Source organism: Batrachochytrium dendrobatidis (genome assembly GCF_000203795.2).
Source record: "Batrachochytrium dendrobatidis JAM81 unplaced genomic scaffold BATDEscaffold_8, whole genome shotgun sequence".
Classification (NCBI taxonomy): Eukaryota; Fungi; Chytridiomycota; class Chytridiomycetes; order Rhizophydiales; genus Batrachochytrium; species Batrachochytrium dendrobatidis.
Window position 1 is genome coordinate 411,763 of NW_006281106.1, and position 18,377 is coordinate 430,139.

At 39.5% G+C, this 18,377-nt stretch overlaps 9 protein-coding genes across 9 annotated transcripts; 4 read left to right on the top strand and 5 right to left on the bottom strand.

Annotated features, from left to right (window-relative positions):
• Positions 1-1,262: 1,262 nt before the first annotated feature.
• Positions 1,263-2,895, top strand: BATDEDRAFT_4810 (uncharacterized protein; the record flags this gene model as incomplete). Its single annotated transcript, XM_006679710.1, has 7 exons — positions 1,263-1,344; positions 1,449-1,566; positions 1,886-2,127; positions 2,195-2,356; positions 2,436-2,506; positions 2,572-2,653; positions 2,747-2,895. Coding segments are annotated over 7 exons (906 nt in total), but the record flags the coding sequence as incomplete, so codon positions are not given.
• A 2,849-nt stretch (positions 2,896-5,744) lies between these two features.
• BATDEDRAFT_89775 (uncharacterized protein) lies at positions 5,745-6,329 on the bottom strand (the record flags this gene model as incomplete). The annotated part of the gene is made up of 1 exon (XM_006680095.1): positions 5,745-6,329. The coding sequence occupies one exon, from the start codon at positions 6,327-6,329 to the stop codon at positions 5,745-5,747; it is 585 nt and encodes a 194-aa protein (XP_006680158.1).
• Positions 6,330-6,522: 193 nt separating this feature from the next.
• On the top strand, positions 6,523-7,539 carry BATDEDRAFT_89890 (uncharacterized protein; the record flags this gene model as incomplete). Its single annotated transcript, XM_006679996.1, has 2 exons — positions 6,523-6,744; positions 6,793-7,539. 2 exons carry the CDS (start codon positions 6,523-6,525, stop codon positions 7,537-7,539), a joined length of 969 nt encoding a protein of 322 aa, XP_006680059.1.
• A 1,095-nt stretch (positions 7,540-8,634) lies between these two features.
• BATDEDRAFT_37107 (uncharacterized protein) lies at positions 8,635-10,269 on the top strand. The gene is made up of 2 exons (XM_006679957.1): positions 8,635-9,818; positions 9,892-10,269. Exons 1-2 carry the CDS (start codon positions 8,645-8,647, stop codon positions 10,056-10,058), a joined length of 1,341 nt encoding a protein of 446 aa, XP_006680020.1. The 5' UTR covers positions 8,635-8,644; the 3' UTR covers positions 10,059-10,269.
• Positions 10,270-10,289: 20 nt separating this feature from the next.
• On the bottom strand, positions 10,290-11,435 carry BATDEDRAFT_25802 (uncharacterized protein; the record flags this gene model as incomplete). The annotated part of the gene is made up of 5 exons (XM_006679829.1): positions 10,290-10,423; positions 10,505-10,592; positions 10,673-10,877; positions 10,952-11,170; positions 11,278-11,435. The coding sequence occupies 5 exons, from the start codon at positions 11,433-11,435 to the stop codon at positions 10,290-10,292; spliced, it is 804 nt and encodes a 267-aa protein (XP_006679892.1).
• Positions 11,436-11,685: 250 nt separating this feature from the next.
• Positions 11,686-12,738, top strand: BATDEDRAFT_35379 (uncharacterized protein; the record flags this gene model as incomplete). The annotated part of the gene is made up of 3 exons (XM_006679918.1): positions 11,686-11,869; positions 11,948-12,481; positions 12,566-12,738. The coding sequence occupies exons 1-3, from the start codon at positions 11,731-11,733 to the stop codon at positions 12,736-12,738; spliced, it is 846 nt and encodes a 281-aa protein (XP_006679981.1). The 5' UTR covers positions 11,686-11,730.
• A 992-nt stretch (positions 12,739-13,730) lies between these two features.
• Positions 13,731-14,815, bottom strand: BATDEDRAFT_89530 (uncharacterized protein). Its single transcript, XM_006680096.1, has 5 exons — positions 14,717-14,815; positions 14,490-14,545; positions 14,291-14,382; positions 13,981-14,124; positions 13,731-13,872 (listed from the first exon to the last, which is right to left on the bottom strand). The coding sequence occupies exons 1-5, from the start codon at positions 14,785-14,787 to the stop codon at positions 13,792-13,794; spliced, it is 444 nt and encodes a 147-aa protein (XP_006680159.1). The 5' UTR covers positions 14,788-14,815; the 3' UTR covers positions 13,731-13,791.
• Positions 14,816-15,037: 222 nt separating this feature from the next.
• Positions 15,038-15,991, bottom strand: BATDEDRAFT_12318 (phosphoserine phosphatase; the record flags this gene model as incomplete). The annotated part of the gene is made up of 4 exons (XM_006679729.1): positions 15,038-15,229; positions 15,309-15,502; positions 15,575-15,744; positions 15,807-15,991. The coding sequence occupies 4 exons, from the start codon at positions 15,989-15,991 to the stop codon at positions 15,038-15,040; spliced, it is 741 nt and encodes a 246-aa protein (XP_006679792.1).
• Positions 15,992-16,729: 738 nt separating this feature from the next.
• Positions 16,730-18,312, bottom strand: BATDEDRAFT_35380 (E2 ubiquitin-conjugating protein UBC8). Its single transcript, XM_006679919.1, has 7 exons — positions 18,294-18,312; positions 18,094-18,199; positions 17,860-17,906; positions 17,700-17,732; positions 17,285-17,399; positions 17,135-17,187; positions 16,730-17,039 (listed from the first exon to the last, which is right to left on the bottom strand). Exons 2-7 carry the CDS (start codon positions 18,135-18,137, stop codon positions 16,789-16,791), a joined length of 543 nt encoding a protein of 180 aa, XP_006679982.1. The 5' UTR covers positions 18,138-18,199; positions 18,294-18,312; the 3' UTR covers positions 16,730-16,788.
• Positions 18,313-18,377: the final 65 nt, after the last annotated feature.

An 18,377-nucleotide genomic window follows, 5' to 3' on the forward strand; every position in this document is an offset into this window, starting at 1 on the left:
TCTTGCATTTTTTGGAGAAAAAAAGTACCCAGAAGAACTTGAAAAAACATTTGTTGTGCAAACCATGAGCTTTACATTTCCAACTACCTTGAAAACTCGAGATTTCTTACTTAGCTCGCTTGAATCTACTCTCAAACTTGCAGTGGATGTTTCTGATTCGGGGATTGTACATGTCTATGACTTTGCTGTTTCCCCTTTAGTTTCATCAAATTCTTTAACCGTCAAACTATTACTAGACGGCTATTTTAGCGAGTCTCTTATGAATATTCTGCAACTAGCAGGCGCTGTAGATTTGGCTCAAATCCGCCATCATTTGCGTCGATTGCTATCTATTTTATCCAGATTGCATGACAATGGCATTATCCATCAAGGTATAATGCATTGCAAAACGATAGTTCTGTCAATATAGCATCATTTGATGTTTAAAGATTTTTTATCAGTTGCAATCTATATTTTCAATATGCAGACTAACCACGCTAGTTAGGAATCACTAGCAAAACGATATATTTTGATAATAAAGGTGAACTGTATCTCAGCGGGCACCTGTATGGACAGCAAATCAACATTTTGTACTCAATCTGTGAAACGTCAGCATTAGAAATACACACAGACTGGTGGGTTTTAACTATGCTTGATTTTCTATATTGTATTATACTATATCCTACCTGTTAAGCATCATCCATTATTAATATTTGTTGAAACCAATCTGTTGTGTTTTTGATAACATTATACTTAGGCAGTGTCCAGATTTTGAAACGTCACAAATCTCAGAGAAATCCGATATATGGATGGTTGGGTTGGTAATGCTAGAGATGCTGATAGGAAAACCCAACTTGAAAGACACTCTACTTGAAGTCTTATTTGCCAATCGTACGTATCTTTTCATATCAAACGTGTATTATTTTATTTGCTTTTACCGCTGGATTGTGCCATTATATGATATTATTGCTGACGAAATAGCTTGGGTCAATTATCGAAATGCATGTTTAGGGAAAAAAATCCCACAATCTCTAGCCGTACTGATTTCAAAAATGATGACTCGGAATCCAAATGAGCGACCCACTATCAAAGAGATCTTGGAACATTCATTTTTTGAACTTGACTTTTGCTCTACCCTTTCTGCTCTACCTTCTTCTGGATCAGATCCTAATGATAACTCGGCAGGATTACAGCTTCCTACTATAAAGCATTTCTCTGTGACACCTGTACTACAACAAGAGCATTTTACAAATGGTATTTTTGAAAGAACAAACAGATACTCTCGATATGCTTCAGACTTTGATGAGTTTGAACAACTTGGTAGAGGTGGGTTTGGACAAGTGGTCAAGGCCAGAAATTGTCTTGGTAAGCTATACTTTGCTTGATAGTTGGTCTATGCGTGCTTTATTTCTTGGCATCTGTAATGCTAGGCTGAAGATCAAGAATCCTCAGTAATTAAAATATTTTAGATGGAGCATTTTATGCCATTAAAAAGGTCCGGATGAACCCAAAAGATCAAGAAAGAAGTGATCGTTTATTACGAGAAGTTCAGACTCTATCGCGTCTTCACAACGAATATGTAGTCCGGTAGGTTGCATGCAGTGTACAAAATATTTGTTACATGAGCATAGTCGATGACATAAAGACTAGACTGACATGTATCAAATGCCAATAGATATTATCAAGCATGGTTTGAAGAAGCCCCGACACACAATCTTGGAGGAGGTTCTTTGGCATACGATAGTATGGATGATAGCGATTTTGAAAGTGAATCAACTGAAACAAGTAATGATAACAATGACAGTTCATCAAGCGATACGGACGACGACTCTGTGATTAATTTTCAGCAAGATTGGCTGGATTCAAATAGTGTTTCCATGAGCATATTCAGTTCAAACTTATCAAGCCAGCCTACTAGTGTTGGTACAATACCAAAAAGAAGCACGATAAAGTCAAAAAATCCCCAAAACCGCTGTACAGTTATTCTATACATTCAAATGGAATACTGTGAAAAGCAGACATTGCGTGATGTTATTGATGAAGGCTTGGACGAGAAAAATTCTTGGAGATTGTTTCGCCAGATTTTGGAAGGTTTAGGCCATATTCATGCACAAGGAATTATACATCGAGATCTCAAGCCTAGTAATGGTGGGTATTGTACTGAAATAGCACTATCATATATACTTTTTTACCCTCACTAATCTGATGCCATTAGTGTTTTTGGATCGAAACAGAAATGTCAAGATTGGGGACTTTGGTCTTGCAACGGCTCGACGTGATGCATCAATTTCAGCCAAAAATATTTTAGAACAGTTTAACTCGGTGGATGATATTTCCTTGACAAACGAAATTGGCACGCCAGTGTATGTTGCACCAGGTAAGACAATTGCGGTTTAATTATGCATACCTGCTTAAATTCTGAACTGCATGTTTTGCTGATTTTACTATTGTATCAGAGATTTTGGGAGAAACTGGAAGGTACAATTCCAAAGTAGACATGTATTCTTTGGGTATACTTTTTTTCGAGGTAAATGATATCTAATTTTATATAAAATTGTCTAAATGCATGTGTGGCTAAACGTATTGTTACAGATGATATACCCATTGAATACTGGAATGCAACGCGCACATGTTCTTCGTGAACTGCGAGCTCCATCAATTATTTTTCCAAAAGGTTTGACTATGTTATGAAACTAGAATAGCATTTTCAAATGTCTTAATTTTTCAATTTTTGTTGACTATGTTGATATGAATATATACTTTACAGACTTTGATTACGACACCTTTGAACATCAGAGCGAAATTATCAAGCAACTCTTGCGCCATATTCCAAAAGAACGACCGTCATGCATGCAGCTACTTCAATCTCCGCTTGTTCCCACTCAAGTTGAAGAAGAGTATATTAATGAGGAACTTTTAAGAATTGTACGTCAAAACAATCCTTCATACTTTTCTAGATTGATTGCATCCCTTTTTGGACAAAAGGTAGACAAACATAAAGATCTGGCGTACGATTTTCATAGCACGCTTCCTTCTTTAGATTTACGCAATGCTACTATATCTTCGTATATTGAGCGGCATGCAATGAATGTTTTTTCCCGGCACGGCGCTGTTCCATTGACCTCACCGCTTATTGTGCCTAAAACAAACGACATTAACCAAATCTACCTAACAAAAAAGCCTGCAGAGCTGATTGATTCCAGCGGAAATGTTGTTCAAGTATGATTTTTGCTGTTGTAGACCGGGTGAGCGATGAGTCTCTGACTGATATTCTTTGAAACATACCTCATTATATATTGATTTGTTTTAGCTGCGTCATGACTTGACAATCCCTTTTGCTCGAATGGTTTCTCGATTGTCTTTATCAGCCACACTTCCAGTAAAGCGATATGCAATTGATCAAGTATTTCGAGGAAATCTTGCAGGAGGTGACTATTAGAATACTATGAATGATGCGTGTGTTGCTGTTAATATATGTAGTAGTATACTCTTATACTGTTGCCTATTTTTCAAATCCTATAGGGCAACCTCGAACTTTACATGAATGTGATTTTGACGTGCTTTATCGAAAATCGACATCCATGCTTGCCGAAGCAGAAGGTAGATTGTTACATCGTCGATCGTTTACTGTATTGATGTGCTTTGAATTTAGTTTTTTAATTATCAAATCGACTGTACAACTAATTGCTGTTTTAAAATGAGTAGTCATTAAAGTGGTTTGTGAGGTTTTGGATTTTTCGCCTCTTGTTCATGATGTACGTCACGGATTTGAATTGCAAATTCGAGTCAATCATGCCAAAATATTACAAAATATATTAGAGATTTGTGGAATCTTGACAGATAAATGGAATGCAGTATACGATGTGCTTGAGCAGCTTGAGCGACAGATTACGTTTGACCGTGTTCGTGCACGATTAGCAGAGTATGGCGTGCCTAAATCGGTTATAAACCAGTTGCAAAGCTTCTACGGAGTGCACGAGTTTCATGCTTCGAATGTCGAGCCAGATGTTATTAAATCAAACATCAACTTTCACAACACTTTTGCCAGTCTGGCTACTCTTGTGTGTCACCTCCGATCATTAGGGCTTAAAACAAAGATTCTTTTCGAGCCTCTTCTGGTGTTCAATAAGGATGTTTATTCATCTGGCCTTGTATTCCAAATTGGGTTAAAAACAAACAAAAGGTTTGGTAAGTGTAGATACCGAGTGTTTAATCAGACATAATTTATAACTATTTTGTTGATTTGCAATATAGATGTGTTGGCTGCGGGGGGTAATTATGATAGGCTAATGCACTCCTTTCGCGGGCCATTTAATCTTGACATTACTGATTTGAGTGTTGTTGGTGCAAGTATTGGTGTGTTATTTTTACAAGCAATTATAAACTTGAGATTATATTGATAAAACGTTGTTTATCCTTTCAATACTGACGTTAATTTCTTTTAACTGTTTGTATTGAATAACTAGCTTTATCCAAAATCATTGCTGGTGTAATGACAAATGAGCGATTGGGACTCAGAGGTGCCAATGATGACCAGAAAGGAACTCCTAGCCCATTTCCTCGAGCAGAAATATTAGTAGCATCTTTTGGGAAACCAGATACATGTTTTTCTGAACGTCTTTCTGTTGCCTCTGATTTATGGGCAGCAGGTATTAGCGCCGATCTATCCTATAAAGGAGCACTGTCGTCGCAAGACGAACTGCAACGTGCACTAAAAGAAGGTTTGTTTTGCTAACCTATTGTTGCTGCGTGCTGAGATGACTTTTGATTAAAAACCAAAAATTTAACCTTGACTTATTATAGGATACCGAGCAGTTGTATTTTTAAAACAGCGCGGACAAGACAGCTCAAGTGGTCTGATTATAAAAATTCGAAGTGTATCCAACAAGCATGAAATTGAAGGCAAGAAGCCAAGTATTTAGTTGCATTAGCGGCAGATTTACTGACATTTCTTGTTTTGGCTCAACAGTTTCTCGAAGTGAAATTGTGTTGGTTTTGCAACAGGAACTGAGTGTTCAGCCCAAACTGTATACGCAACTATCAATTCAAGAACCGAGTTGAGTATTGTTCAAGCCAATCCATTTTTGAAGCTATATGAGATTGATCTAGACACGTAATTTAATTAACCTGCAATCTTTATGAACTGTGTGTGCATTCATAGAGGCTACAGTCCCAACACCTATCGGTAAAGTTGTGTGCCTTGTGCCACAATCTACTAAGAAGGCGAAAAGAAAACCAAAAGATCGTGTTGGAATGGAAACCAGGGGTATGCGTCTGATCTTCTGGTAGCTTGGTTTTAAATAATTCTATAATGATAGCTGAATTTTTTGTAAATAGCATTGGATGTGGTGGTAAGTGCTGGTTCAAATGCGCCAGTAATAGCAGTTGAATTTTCAATAGCCGAGCTTTCTAGGATGAGGCCGTATTGGTTCTGCGAGGATGATGCATTCAAAAGAGCGTTGAATAATATTGGCGTTTCAAAAGAGTAAGATCATACACTGGAGTTGACTTGAACTTGTATACTTTAGTGAACCGTGAATACAAGTCATACCAACCCATGATTAACTTGCTTTTTATTACAATCTGGATTTTCCAATACCATAGCTACGCACTCCAACTCAAGAGGTATCTGCAGAAACTCCGCCGAGATGTACAAGTGCAATCTCGGCAACAGTCCGCGAAGTTTGTATGGCTGTATTCAGATATTGATGCAGCAGCAGTACCAATTGTATTAGAAGGTACTACTTAATAATAAAAGAATATATTTACATATTGTCTTCGTCATTGTAAGCATATCTGATCTTGCGATCCCTTTTCAGTCTCTGTGAGGCTACTTGTTTTTTCCTAATAGTAGCTGAAGTGGATGGCCTTTCATTTGGCTTGCTAACCAGCAGTTCACGCTGCATATTTCTAAGTCTCTGAAATCGATCCTGCAGCACCTGATGCTCTGCTTGCAACTCGAGGGTTGGATCGTATGTAAAGTCTGTAGGCTCGAGACTATTGGGCAGTTCCTCTTCGACCATAACAGATGGCTGTTCAACGAGCATACTGGACACTGACTTTGAATACGATGTAGACTGAGACTGCAGTTCTTGCTCTAGTTTGAGAAGCTCTAGTTCAAAGTCGTCCATTTCATCTTTTTGAAGACTATCCGTAGGTGCAACTGCATCCACTGCAACCAATGAAGCTTCGACTCCATCCAGCCTGCCGTCAGTGTCAATGGCCAAGGAATTGTTTTTGGGAGTGCTAGTGGCATGATGAGTAGATATGTGTGCTTTTGAAGATGGTCGAGTCTCTCCAGACTTGCGCTTGGATAGTTTTTGTTTCAAAAGGTATCGAATATCTGCCATTGCTCAAAGTTATAGTCGTATTCACGTACAATGAAACACTTATGTATTGATATTGCAGTGATGGTCTTGGAATAAACAATGATAGTAATATATAAACACCTGATAATAACATTTTCTTGAATCTGCTAAATGCATTGTATTTATTATGTACTATTTTGCTTTTTTTATTTCCTTTTTCTTTTGTAATAATCAAATGTCTGAAGATAACTGCTGGAAATGGAACGAGTTTGTGGAAATAGGAAACACTATACACAGGATGAGAAGGCAAGTTCGTATTCTGCAAGCAAAATATGCTCTCGGGATTGCCAACCAGTTGATTGATAACGGTTTTATTATAGACTTGCCCATCAAAGATCAGCAACTCTATGAAACTCTTTTACTCAAAATAGCAGAGTATCTGGATGGAAACGCCGAGGTCATTCAAACTGCTGTCAAGGAATACTTTCTCATTTAACACGGCAAGGCAGGTCTTGACGAAGATCTCTTTGATATTACATTTTCTCCAAAAAAGAGCGGAATCCAAACTGGATTCACTTGTGATGTCAACAATGGAACTCAAAGTGTTTGCTACTACATCAAGACGCATCAGTACGGATCAACAGAAGACAATATAAAAAGTATCAAACCACCAGATACAAAGGAGCTGTTTGTCTACAAGATTCTGCATCATATTGGAATTGGTCCTCAAGCTCATTTTATCATCCCATCTCGCGGCACCAAAAAGACTATCTACATTGCCACCAAGGATTGCCATTTGGTCTTATTGTCCAGCTTGATCAAGAATACAGCAAACAACAATGCATTACTTCAATTGGATCTGATATCTCGCATCCTCTGTCTTCGTGATTGTGCTGACAACACTTCAAACTGTGGTCAAGTCGGTGAAACCCCAATGATTGTTGACTTTCGTATTGAAAAGCAGTCGCAGGGTTATGCCAAACTCGATATCCTGGACAAATTCTACGAAGGAAACAGTGAATTTCACTATTCTGGATTGATGGAAATCGCAATCAAAACTACAAATACTGTCAAGATGGATATCATGAACAAGTCACTGCAGGAGTGGAAGTTGTTGGAGAATATCGAACGAGCCGAATCAGAGATCAATGGATTGGTTAAAAGATACGATGGCAAGATGAAATTTGAAAACGATTTACAACGATATGTCCAGGACCTCAAAACAACAGTTGCAGTTCTTATAAAATCTTGAGAGATAAGCTAGCTTTCTGTCTATGCATTTACCTTTAAATGTCGATAGTTTTCATTATATTGGTATCAGGAAAAATGGAAGATGTGTAATATTACAACTGTAATATCTGAGCAAATCACTACCTGGATAAGAGTTGCTACTCTCAGTGACACTGCTTTGTAAGACGAGCTCAAATTAATCAACAAAAACTCTATCAATACATTTGCAAGGACCATTGGACGTATTCGTTGTCTAGAAATTAGTTTTGATACTTTCAGAAGTGGAAGGGGATTCGCTGTTGGAGAAGTTGCATTATCTATCATTAATTCAGAAACACCTATCATGGTCAGTACGCAGTGAGTTCCTATATGGATATCAATGCAAGAATCAACTATCATTTACAAGTTTGAATTGAGAACCAACAATTGTACCAGCAGATCAATGTCAAAGTACTTGCAAATTAGGCAATTCATTGCACAAGACTGTTTTGCTCTTAAAAGCTACTTTCTGACTCGAAAAACCCGAGTCCTTCATAGAATGGCTAGACAAGTCGCTAACCTTGGACGTCGAGGCAAAAGCGACAAGGACTTTGAAGACATACGAATTGCAAGGAGAAAGAACAAGACTGGAGAGGTTGAACAGAAAACAAACAAGGCAGAGCGATTGCCATTACACAAGCCACGTCCATACATTGGGTTTGCCATTGGATACGTTGGCTTTACACACAACCAAGGAATATCTGGCACGATCATGGCACTAAAGAGACTCTTGTATTCTAATATCAGATACGTTCGCGTTCTAGTTCAACATATTTCAGGAATGCAACTCACATGCCAGTCACCCAGTATTTGGAGAAAAGGAAAGTTGGAAGTTGAACAAATGTCAAGAATGTGGAATGTATTGGAACAGAAATATGAACATTTGCTCTATATTTTTGTACAAGAATGAACATCAAGACCAGTCAACTAATGAGTTCATAAAACAATATTACTCGATAAGATTGGCATCAAGCATGACTGTTTATGTAATGTTTCATTTAACGTGAATACGGCTGTAAATCGGCTACAAAGAATGCTCGAGTGAATCAAGGCTTTACAAACTTTTAATCAAAACTCTTGCATTCAGCATGGGCCAGGCAAACAGTTTATCCAGGACTGATGACGATTTCCCTCCATTGTTGGCTGCAAGACTACGGACACTCTATGATGCCATCAACAAGAAAGGCGAGTCTGCGTTCCATGAATTGTGTTGGACAGCAGCCTCTGTCCAGTGTTCATGCCAGCCACCATCTACTCATGCAACTGGCCCAGAACTGCTTGGATTGTACAAGGCTCTGTGGATTCATCTATCCAATAAAACAAATAAACAACTGGCATCCTATTCTTTGTTTTCAAAAAAAGTAGCAGTTCTGCTTCATGGATCTCACTACGACAAATCAGAGTTTATTCGGGAATCAATTGCTCTGATACCAAATCTACAAAGTCTTCTAACTGCTCTGTGGTCTCAGGGAAACGGAGCACTCGCACACTGCTCGTCCACAATCCCACTTATAAAACACACTGAACCCCCATCTGTCAGCAAACCGCATTCTGCCTTGGCTGCCTTTCTTCTGGCAAAACCGCGTAAAGTGGATGCATCTTATTCTGCCTTGAATGTCAATGACGACCAGCTCACGTATTCGGATCTCGCCGACTTTACTGTCTGGATCTCACAGAGTCGCCATGTTCATGCATTGTGGGATCGTGCACTGGGTGATATATTTTTCAGTCCAGACCAGCAGCCTCCCGCCAAATCTAGACCCACCAGCACACTGTTGTCAAACGAATCATGCTATGTACTTGATCTGGCAATGCGCAACAGTGGATTAGACTTACCGGACTGGAGTCTGTCCTTTTCCACCAAACTGCATGGTCAGAGTTGGACCATCTTTTTGAATGCCATCATCCCACCAGCATCTTCACTGATTATTCTTCGTGATCGAGACGGCTACATATTTGGCGGCTTTGCCAGTATGCCGTGGACAACCAATCCTCATTTCTATGGGGAATCATCAAGCTTTCTCTTTTCTATTTCACCCAAAATGGAAATATACCGCTCTACTGGAATCAATACCAACCATCAATACCTGAACACGGGACGCCAAACACTTCCAAACGGACTTGGATTTGGCGGCCAGATTGAGTTTTTTGGACTTTGGATCTCTAATCAGTTTGATCACGGCAACTCAATGGCAAAACCCATTTCAACAACGTTTGGCAATCCACAATTGAGTAAAAAGGAAGAATTTGAAATTGATTTTGGCAAGTCAATCTACCTAATATTGTGTTTAAATACTGTAGAAAACTAATTATATGTACATTGTTATTCTTGCAGTGGAGGTATGGTGTGTCAAGCAGCAAGATATTGATGACCGACTCGTTTCTACTATGGAAGGAAAGAGTTCGATTCTTGACCACACCGCAAGCGCTGCAATGCTAGAAATGGCAGGCAAAACCATGTACGCCAAAACACTGCATGAGCCCGAGATTTCATACGACTAACTTTGCACACCGCTATTCGCATGCCAGCTTAGCATCGAAACTACATATCATTTCAGCCAATGTTAGATTCTTTTAGACTGCAGTCACCATTTCAACAAACGATCCAAACCTTGTAAGCACTACACCAAATGCTGCTACAAGGGAGAATGGATACTGAACATCCATTGTGAATGTATCGTCTGAAACTAAAAAATTAATAGTTAAAACCAGCACTGATGACTATTGGTACATCTATTTCAAAGTGTAAATACCTTTGCCAAATTGAATCACAATGTACTCTAGGTCGTGATCATGAACAATCTGAAAGTTTTTGACAGATGCAATGGTTACACGCTGATTAAAATCTAAAACAAATGATTGAGTTTCTGTATAATGCATTGCCATTCAATGCAAGTGTGTTAGTGTCACATATTAAGCATCTTATCCATCATATATTCGAAACTCACCATCACTCCATTTTGGAGATTTGTTATACATCACCACAAGATCGCGATCACTCATGGCTTTATGTCGCTCCAGCAGTGTTTCTTTTTCCTGTGCATCCAAGAAATGTTGTAACATCAAGCCCAAAGTACAGAAAACAAAACCAAATATCTACTGTGCATGTAATGTACCTCGAGGGGTCTGATTTCAGCCAACGTTCCTTCAGGCAACAAAGGCGGGCTAATGATTGTCATTCTCCTAGGACCGCGATGACCCAGAAAATTAGGTTCATACACCACAGCAGCTAATTCACGGCGTCCTTCGGCCATGTTATCAGAGTTGGTTGATGGCTGGATACTACTGGATACTGTAAAGCCAGTTCCTAAAAAATTGGATCTAACCCAACAAGAAATGCTTAAAAGATCGATGCGAGTGATACTATTAAAACTCGAGTTCAAAGCATCCCATACCTGACTCGGGCAATAGACTTATTTCTGACACCTCGATCACCTTCACTGGGAAGTGTGATGATATAACACGAGGTTTGACTACGCATCTTCTTGGCAAAGAGAACTGGTATGACAGTGTTGTGCTCCTCTACAAAGACTTCGTAAGTATGGCTTCCACCTGCTAACCCATCCCTTTTCCGTACAATTCGACACAGTTTTCTAGTGCCATATGGGACTGGACTGGAATCCTCAATCAAGATGTAATCAAGATACAATCAATATCATTGAATGCAACGTTAGAACCCAACATCATCCATAGCAGTGCATTCCACCTTGCATACTCTTACCTGCACAAGAGCCTTATCTGCTCTTCCCGAGCCACCAACGACTGTGATCGAAGCCCTCTTCCCTGACGATGCATATCAGCTACTCTTGGTAGAATTTCATTATCAGCATGTGTGTTGGTAGCTGGCGATACCATGGCCTCACGAATAGCTGGATCCATCTGGTCTACAGAAACATCCTACATCATCAGAACCAGGCTGGTGAGTTGCAAATCTTGAATAGCATCAGCTAGTTTAAAACACTTGTTTTCAAGTGATATTTACTCTGCGCAAGGGGAAAGCATGGCCAGTATCTGACCCAGTATCAAATTCGGAGTCGTCTGAGATGTTCATGATAAAGTTGTAGCTATTCGAGATAAGAAGCAGCCTGAATCAAGGCGAGAAACCGTCGAATCTTGCCAAACTTGAGGCTCCTTTTCTTACCAAACAAGAAAGCTTGAATTGACTGCTGGCTTCATGTCGTTTATTATAGATTGGAATCTTCTGAATGACGGAGTAGAGGCTGAGAGACTAAAACTGCTGGTCAATGACCATTTCCAAGAAGTTGCTCGACCAAGCTTTCTGGGCAAGGTAACGGTGATGCAGCTGGACTTTGGTATGTTGTGATGGTCCATGAGCCTCTGGCTTGATGCTCATCTAAACTCACTAACGACCGTTGGGTTGACTTGCATAGGTGATATCCCACCAGAAGTCACCATCGAGGATATATGCGATCCTCTTGCTGATTTTTACATTCAGGAAGATCCTGCCTTTGAATATGAACATGATCATATTCAGAGTCATTCATACAACAGTCGTCAGAATATAGACACTACAGCAGCTAGTGAGCAGATTTCTGTGTCTGATGGTATTGGACATCATGGCAGTGCTATATACAAAGAACCGTCGCTGTCATTTGACTCGACCAACAATCTACGCTATGTGCAACTTCCTCCGCAAGATACTGATGCGCAGCTGGAACTGAATGTCAGATATCATGGAAATATGCGTTTATCTATATCCACTGAGCTTATTGTCAATCAACCCACTCCTGCATTCATGGTACTGCCTCTTGCACTCACGCTCACTGGCTTTTCTTTTGACGGAACGGCAGTCATTGCCTATCTAGGATATGCAATCAATTTTTGTTTCAAAGAGCCTCTTGATGGAAATAGTATTCTGCAAGATATGACCATCGAATCGGAAATCGGTGATAGAAACAAGCAGGGTACGAGTAAATGATCATTGTATCGTTGCTTCAAACAATCCTAACCTCATGATTCATACAAATCTGTTTTTAAATCGACTATAGTCTTGAAAAACGTTGAAAAGATTGAACGATTCATTGTGCAGCAACTAAAGAGTTTCTTCAACGATTTCCTTGTGTTTCCCAACTTCCATTCAATATATCTTACTCAAGACGATACCTATACAGAGTGTTCGAGCCAGCATAGCGGATTTAATCAAGCAGACACTGGGATTTGAACCAGTGCATTGTTTTTGTGTGCGTTATCATTCCAAAACACATTTACAGCCGTATTCACGTAAAATAAACTACTTTTGCATTTATCTCGAGTGATTGCTCGTAATTTGGTTTTAGAATAAATAACAATCAAGTGTTTGCTGTGCTTTCCTACTAGACATTGAAGCTAATGGACGTTTTCGATTCTTGAATAGATACAACGCCCATCATATAATACAAACTATAGTTTTGAACTGAAATGATCTCATCATTTGGTATAACCATACATTGTACGATTATCAAGTTTGGTTCAACCGTTCTAATGCTGTCAATACACCTTTACACCTGATCTTTGGTTTATCCTAAAAACTCGGATACGCTCAAATTAGAGTTTAAGAAACCAACGATTGCACGTCTCAAGAATGCAAGTTGGTTTCATGTCGATCGCTTAATGTTTGGCTTGCTGAATGCAGGGTTGGAGGTTCAACAATTGACAAGAATGTAGGACTTATTGAAACTATGCTGAAAATGCTGCTTTGAACATTTACTGGAATTGGTTGCTTGTGTTTCCTGTACTGCGGCAAAGGTTTGACTCGTTGGCACGATCTACTGTTCTTGTCAATTCAATATAGAACAGTGTCACTTATTTGATCTAGTGGGGGCTGCTTGCTGAGCTTGGTGTTCATCTTTTTCTGATACGAGAGCTTCTTTGTCTTGTGATTTAATAGAGTCGATGAACTTTGTCAAGTGGTTGTAGGTAGTATAGTATGCCATTTGTACCTAATTGTCAGGGTGGAAAGCATGAAAGCATTGCTACTTGAGCTTGGAAAAGTACCGTTGATGGAATTCTAGAATATTAACATAAAGATTGCAAAGCAATGTATATAAATAATCACCAGATTCGTGATATGGATACTGATTAACAAAGCGACGTGGTGGCCAAAAAGCTTCGGTGTATTAGTTCCCAAAAACCCAATTAATATTTAAACAAAAACCATTATTGGTACATCACCAATCCACCTCATAAAAAGATCAAGGCTTTATTGAATAGATATCAGTCAAATGAAGTCTCGTTTCTAGTATTGAGAAGTTTGACGATCATAATTGGCACCCATGGCTTTCTTCAAAAGAAGATCAATGTCCTTGTCCTTGAGATCCTGTTTATCGATTATACACATTGTAGTTGTTATAGATCAGTTAGAGCCTGCCATTTATTTCACGCATACCTACACCTGGATCAATACTACAATAAATCAAGTACATACATCAAGACTCTGGGCAGAGATTTCAATGGCAAAGTTTTTGATGACCGACTTGACATCAGCAATATGCACAGAGAGTTTAGCCTTGCGCATTACCTTGACTTGAGTGCCACACCAGCTTACCAATACGAATTTAGCGCGTTTCGACTAGATTCAGGTAGTTAACAAGGGACAGGGTTGGCCAGTATCAGCACATCAGTAATACAGCATAGGGATTATACTTGATACCATAATTAAAGTAGCATAATTGCTGTATTCCAATTAAAGAACAATATGATTGAACAAAGACAGAGGAGCAATTTAGACCACTTACAAGCTCATCATTTCCAACTACCTGGCGTACATAGCCAAAACTGGCCTTGCTTTCCCCTAGCTGCTGTTTGAATTCGGCAAAGCCACCAGTACCTAAGGTAAAGATATAGACGAGTATGCAAGACGTATATGCCCATTGAGGATAGACCCAAATGGTTAGTAACTACACTGAAGTCTCGAAACACCACGCGTCAACCCACCTGTCTTGGCCACCTTGAGAACATCTGTCTTATCATCAACATATTCCAGGAGTAACCTAGCCAAGCATACATGCTGATTAGTCTCATCAATCTAAAAAGGTATAAAAAAGACAGGAGAGTGCAGTTGGATCAAGTAGATATTTTGCCAGCAGATTATATGTTGTTCCAAGGAATGCCCAGCCATAGCTGGTTCAATTAAAATGATTAAAGATGGGAAAATAACAAACCAGTTTGTAGCAGACTTGTCATTTCGAACGTCTTCATAAGCTGCACCAATATCTCCTTCCAGTTGGACCATTTTAAAAGTGAGTACGAGGTATAATTGGGCAATGGGTATCCGCAAAAGTCGAGATAAAGGCAAATGTGGCGAAGATGCAGCTTATAACTTTTGCTATTCTCTCCATGCTCATGTCACGTGTTGGTATGGGATTCATTTGGACTAAAAGCTTTCTCATTGATTTGGTGTTGCCAAGTTGGACATGTGGATTATGCTATGGGCGTGGACAGTGACAAAAACACAAATGTAAAACATGGACAGAGCATATAGATCAATTCATTTGTAGTAAATCTTGAATCTCTTTCCACTGTAATCCCATTAAATACAGCACATGGAGCATGCTGGGCTGATTGATTCTTGCATCTGCCTGTTGCTGAACCTTGGGTTTAGCATTATATGCGATTCCCAATCCTGCTGCTGTCATCATTTGAAGATCATTTGCCCCATCTCCAACAGCAACAACCTAGATCGAATTTAAAAAATATCTGTCAGCAATTTTGGCAAGATACAAGTATGCTGCTATTTATCTGTTTCATAAATACCTGATCCATATGGTCGATCAATTCTGCTTGGGCAATCACAGTCAACAGCTCTGCTTTTCTGGAAGCATCTACGACAGGACCAGAGGTGGATCCGGCAAAATGCTTACCATCGTCAGTAACTTTGAGATTGTTTGCAAAGGCGTAGTCCAGACGCAGTTCCGCCTGAACATATCGTGCTAACGGGAGGAATCCACCTAATCAAAAAGCAGAGCAATGTTAGCATCATATGGGCTTCCTGGCTAGTGTCAGACCAAAAAGTCGCCTACCAGAGATCACCGCAAGCTTACACCCAAGTCGCTTGAGCGCAACACAAAGATCTTTTACACCAGGAGAAAATACAATCGAGGAGCGAATTTCATCTAGTATAGATGCTGGATGTCCTTTGAGTAGCAAGACTCTTTGTTGTAAAGAGTCTCTAAAATCAATTTCGCCACGCCTAATGACATTCGTTAATCAGTACTGCAGAGCTTAATCATGACAAGCATAGATTCAACTTACATTGCCGACTCGGTGATTCGAGACACTTGGTCCACAATACCAGCGTGTCTGGCTATTTCGTCAATAACCTCTTGTTGAATAAGTGTAGAGTCCATATCAAACACAAATAACCGTTTGTGTCTACGGAATACATTCTCAAACTGAGCTGTAATATCAATACGATGTGATGATCCAAGTTGATACATGATTGAGCGTAATGCAGATAAAACTTCAGCCGAGTTCTTGCTTGCTGCTGATTCAATCCTGACAATAACGTCAATGGCAGTGGCTGGCTCCTTGTCTGGATCTGACAATGTTTTGATGCTGCAAACATGATGCTTTTTTTTTAAGCTTGCGATACTGGACAGTACTTGAACAATAATGCCAAGCGACAAACCATCTGTGGAAATCAAAGTGATAGCATACAGTTCAGACCCTTTAATGTTATTCAGCACATCTGTAGATTCATGTTGGGGATTGATTGGATGAGCAAAGGAGTCTTGGATTCTTTGAAAAAGTGCAAGGGTTAATGGTTGATCCTTCAACAAAGGCTGGCAGATACTTAGAGCAAGCGAGGTTGCTTTGTTTGAGTTGAAAGTGTATGAGATGGTAGAGAGCTTTAAGCTACTCCAGTCCAGAGCAATTTCATTTGAATGCGAGTGTAACTCATCAACTAACTGAGTTACCAGCTCTCCCTTTCCTGTACACCCAAGATCAAACATACGTTTGTAAGATTGATCTACAAATGGGTAAGCCGCAATCATTGAATAAAACAACTTTGATTTGTAATTTGCTCGACTCGGAATACATTATTGGCTGGAGGTCAAGAAGCATGTTGCCAAAGCACAATCAAATACATGGCAGATTGCCCATGCACACACATCCCAAAGTGATATCATGTCGGTGTCCTATTTATTTATCTGCCGAACAATACACTCTTGATTAATCCACCCCTATGTATTCAAGTCTCACAATGGCAGAAAACCTAGTATAAGTGCAGGCATTACAGCTCCATTCCTGGCGCTTCTTCGTCAGAAAAGGAGCCAATGGAGCTCATATCGTCCTCAGAGCTTTCATCAGTGGCAGCATCAGCTGCTTCCTTTGTTGCATAGTGTGATACGTACTCCTTGACTCTACTATCATAAGATGTCGGTTCTCTCATCAAAAGTGCTGCAGCTTCACCATTAAGAGGATCCGTCGGGTTAGGATATCTTAATAATTGTGGAAGGAATACCTCGAAAATATTGATCATATCTATATCAGAAATTCAATGGTGGCAAATAGTGCCAATGAATGTTAGAATCAGCAAAAAGACACTCAAAACAGGATATTAAAATAAGTGTCCTGACCAAACATTGGACTCCATGTCTGATTAATTACATCTAGGCAGACAGATCCGCTTCTGTTATACACGAAATTGGTGGATTTGATCACAAAGCACATTTGCATATTAGCAAAATTGCTGGCCTTTGGAGTTAATACCATCAACTCTTACTCACAGTTCATCGATATTGGGGTGAAAAATCTTGTTCATAAACCCAATGGAAGGAGATTTATATGGGTACTGGTCTGGTAATTCAACATGAACCTTCCAAACTCCGCCACTAAAAGGTGCTATTAGAATATACAAACCAGTTGATTAGCTACAAAGCAACGACTGAAGCAATTCTATTCCAAAACAATGTTTATAGACATCAAGGTGCAAGTCATATCTACATGGCTGCGCCACTATCTGAGCTCATTCGCCGATCGTTGATACAAAATCTTGGAACCTTTTGAATCAAGAAAACAGAGCTCTTCAAGCAAAAAAGTAATCGACAATGATGGAATGGCAGACCAGAATGCAATACATCTCTAGACATTACATGCACCTGACAGTAGTTGAAGACTTGATAAAAGTGGCAAACGACTTACTGTCAGTGGGTCCATGAAATCTAACATAGAATTCTAAGCGGTCAAGATATCAAACAATTTGAAGATTAGCTCATTGTCAAGGCACCAGCGAGTATCAAGGTTTATGTGGGTATATGACAAGAGATAGTTGCATAGAATACGACAGGAGCCAAGAACCTGCCTTGCATATTATCATTGACCAGGGTGACTTCATAGTCGCTCATTAAACTGTATTCAAGTAGCCAGTAAATAGCATTGGCGTGAGTACCGTACTTATATATATGACAGCACATGGAGTATGCCAGGGAGAAGTAGATTCAAAGTGACTAATATTTAGACACTCCACCGACAATCTACCATGCTCATCAGTATAACAAAAGTAGCATTAGATATAGGGAATATGCAAGTGATATACAGTTTCATAACATCGGTCTCGATACGGCGTCTTGGTGAAGACATTGCTATTGTGGTGGTGGCTGTTTATGGAACAGAGTAAGCGGATGGTAATTTAGTTGAAGTGTCTAAACAGTTCAGAGATAAAAGGTTAGTCGAGAAGCTGGATAGGTTTTGATATGTCGACCCCTCTCCATTCATCCTAGAAGCTCATCGTCTTACAACTTGTGAACAATCGATAATTTCCCGAATTCAAGGAAAGTTGCAGCGCGTTGTTTTGCAGCTTGTCAGAATGCCAAATTAGAA

Excerpts from the sequence above, each read along its gene's own strand:
- BATDEDRAFT_37107 (XM_006679957.1), top strand. The coding sequence starts at position 8,645 with ATGGGCCAGGCAAACAGTTTATCCAGGACTGATGACGATTTCCCTCCA. Across the intron at positions 9,819-9,891 it reads AGAATTTGAAATTGATTTTG|TGGAGGTATGGTGTGTCAAG; the intron begins GCAAGTCAATCT and ends TTATTCTTGCAG.
- BATDEDRAFT_89530 (XM_006680096.1), bottom strand. The coding sequence starts at position 14,787 with ATGGTCCAACTGGAAGGAGATATTGGTGCAGCTTATGAAGACGTTCGA. Across the intron at positions 14,383-14,489 it reads TCTCAAGGTGGCCAAGACAG|GTACTGGTGGCTTTGCCGAA; the intron begins GTGGGTTGACGC and ends TCTTTACCTTAG. Across the intron at positions 13,873-13,980 it reads TCTCTGCCCAGAGTCTTGAT|GATCTCAAGGACAAGGACAT; the intron begins GTATGTACTTGA and ends ATCGATAAACAG.
- BATDEDRAFT_35380 (XM_006679919.1), bottom strand. The coding sequence starts at position 18,137 with ATGTCTTCACCAAGACGCCGTATCGAGACCGATGTTATGAAACT. Across the intron at positions 17,400-17,699 it reads ATTTCATGGACCCACTGACA|CACCTTTTAGTGGCGGAGTT; the intron begins GTAAGTCGTTTG and ends ATATTCTAATAG. Across the intron at positions 17,188-17,284 it reads CACCCCAATATCGATGAACT|AAGCGGATCTGTCTGCCTAG; the intron begins GTGAGTAAGAGT and ends CGTGTATAACAG.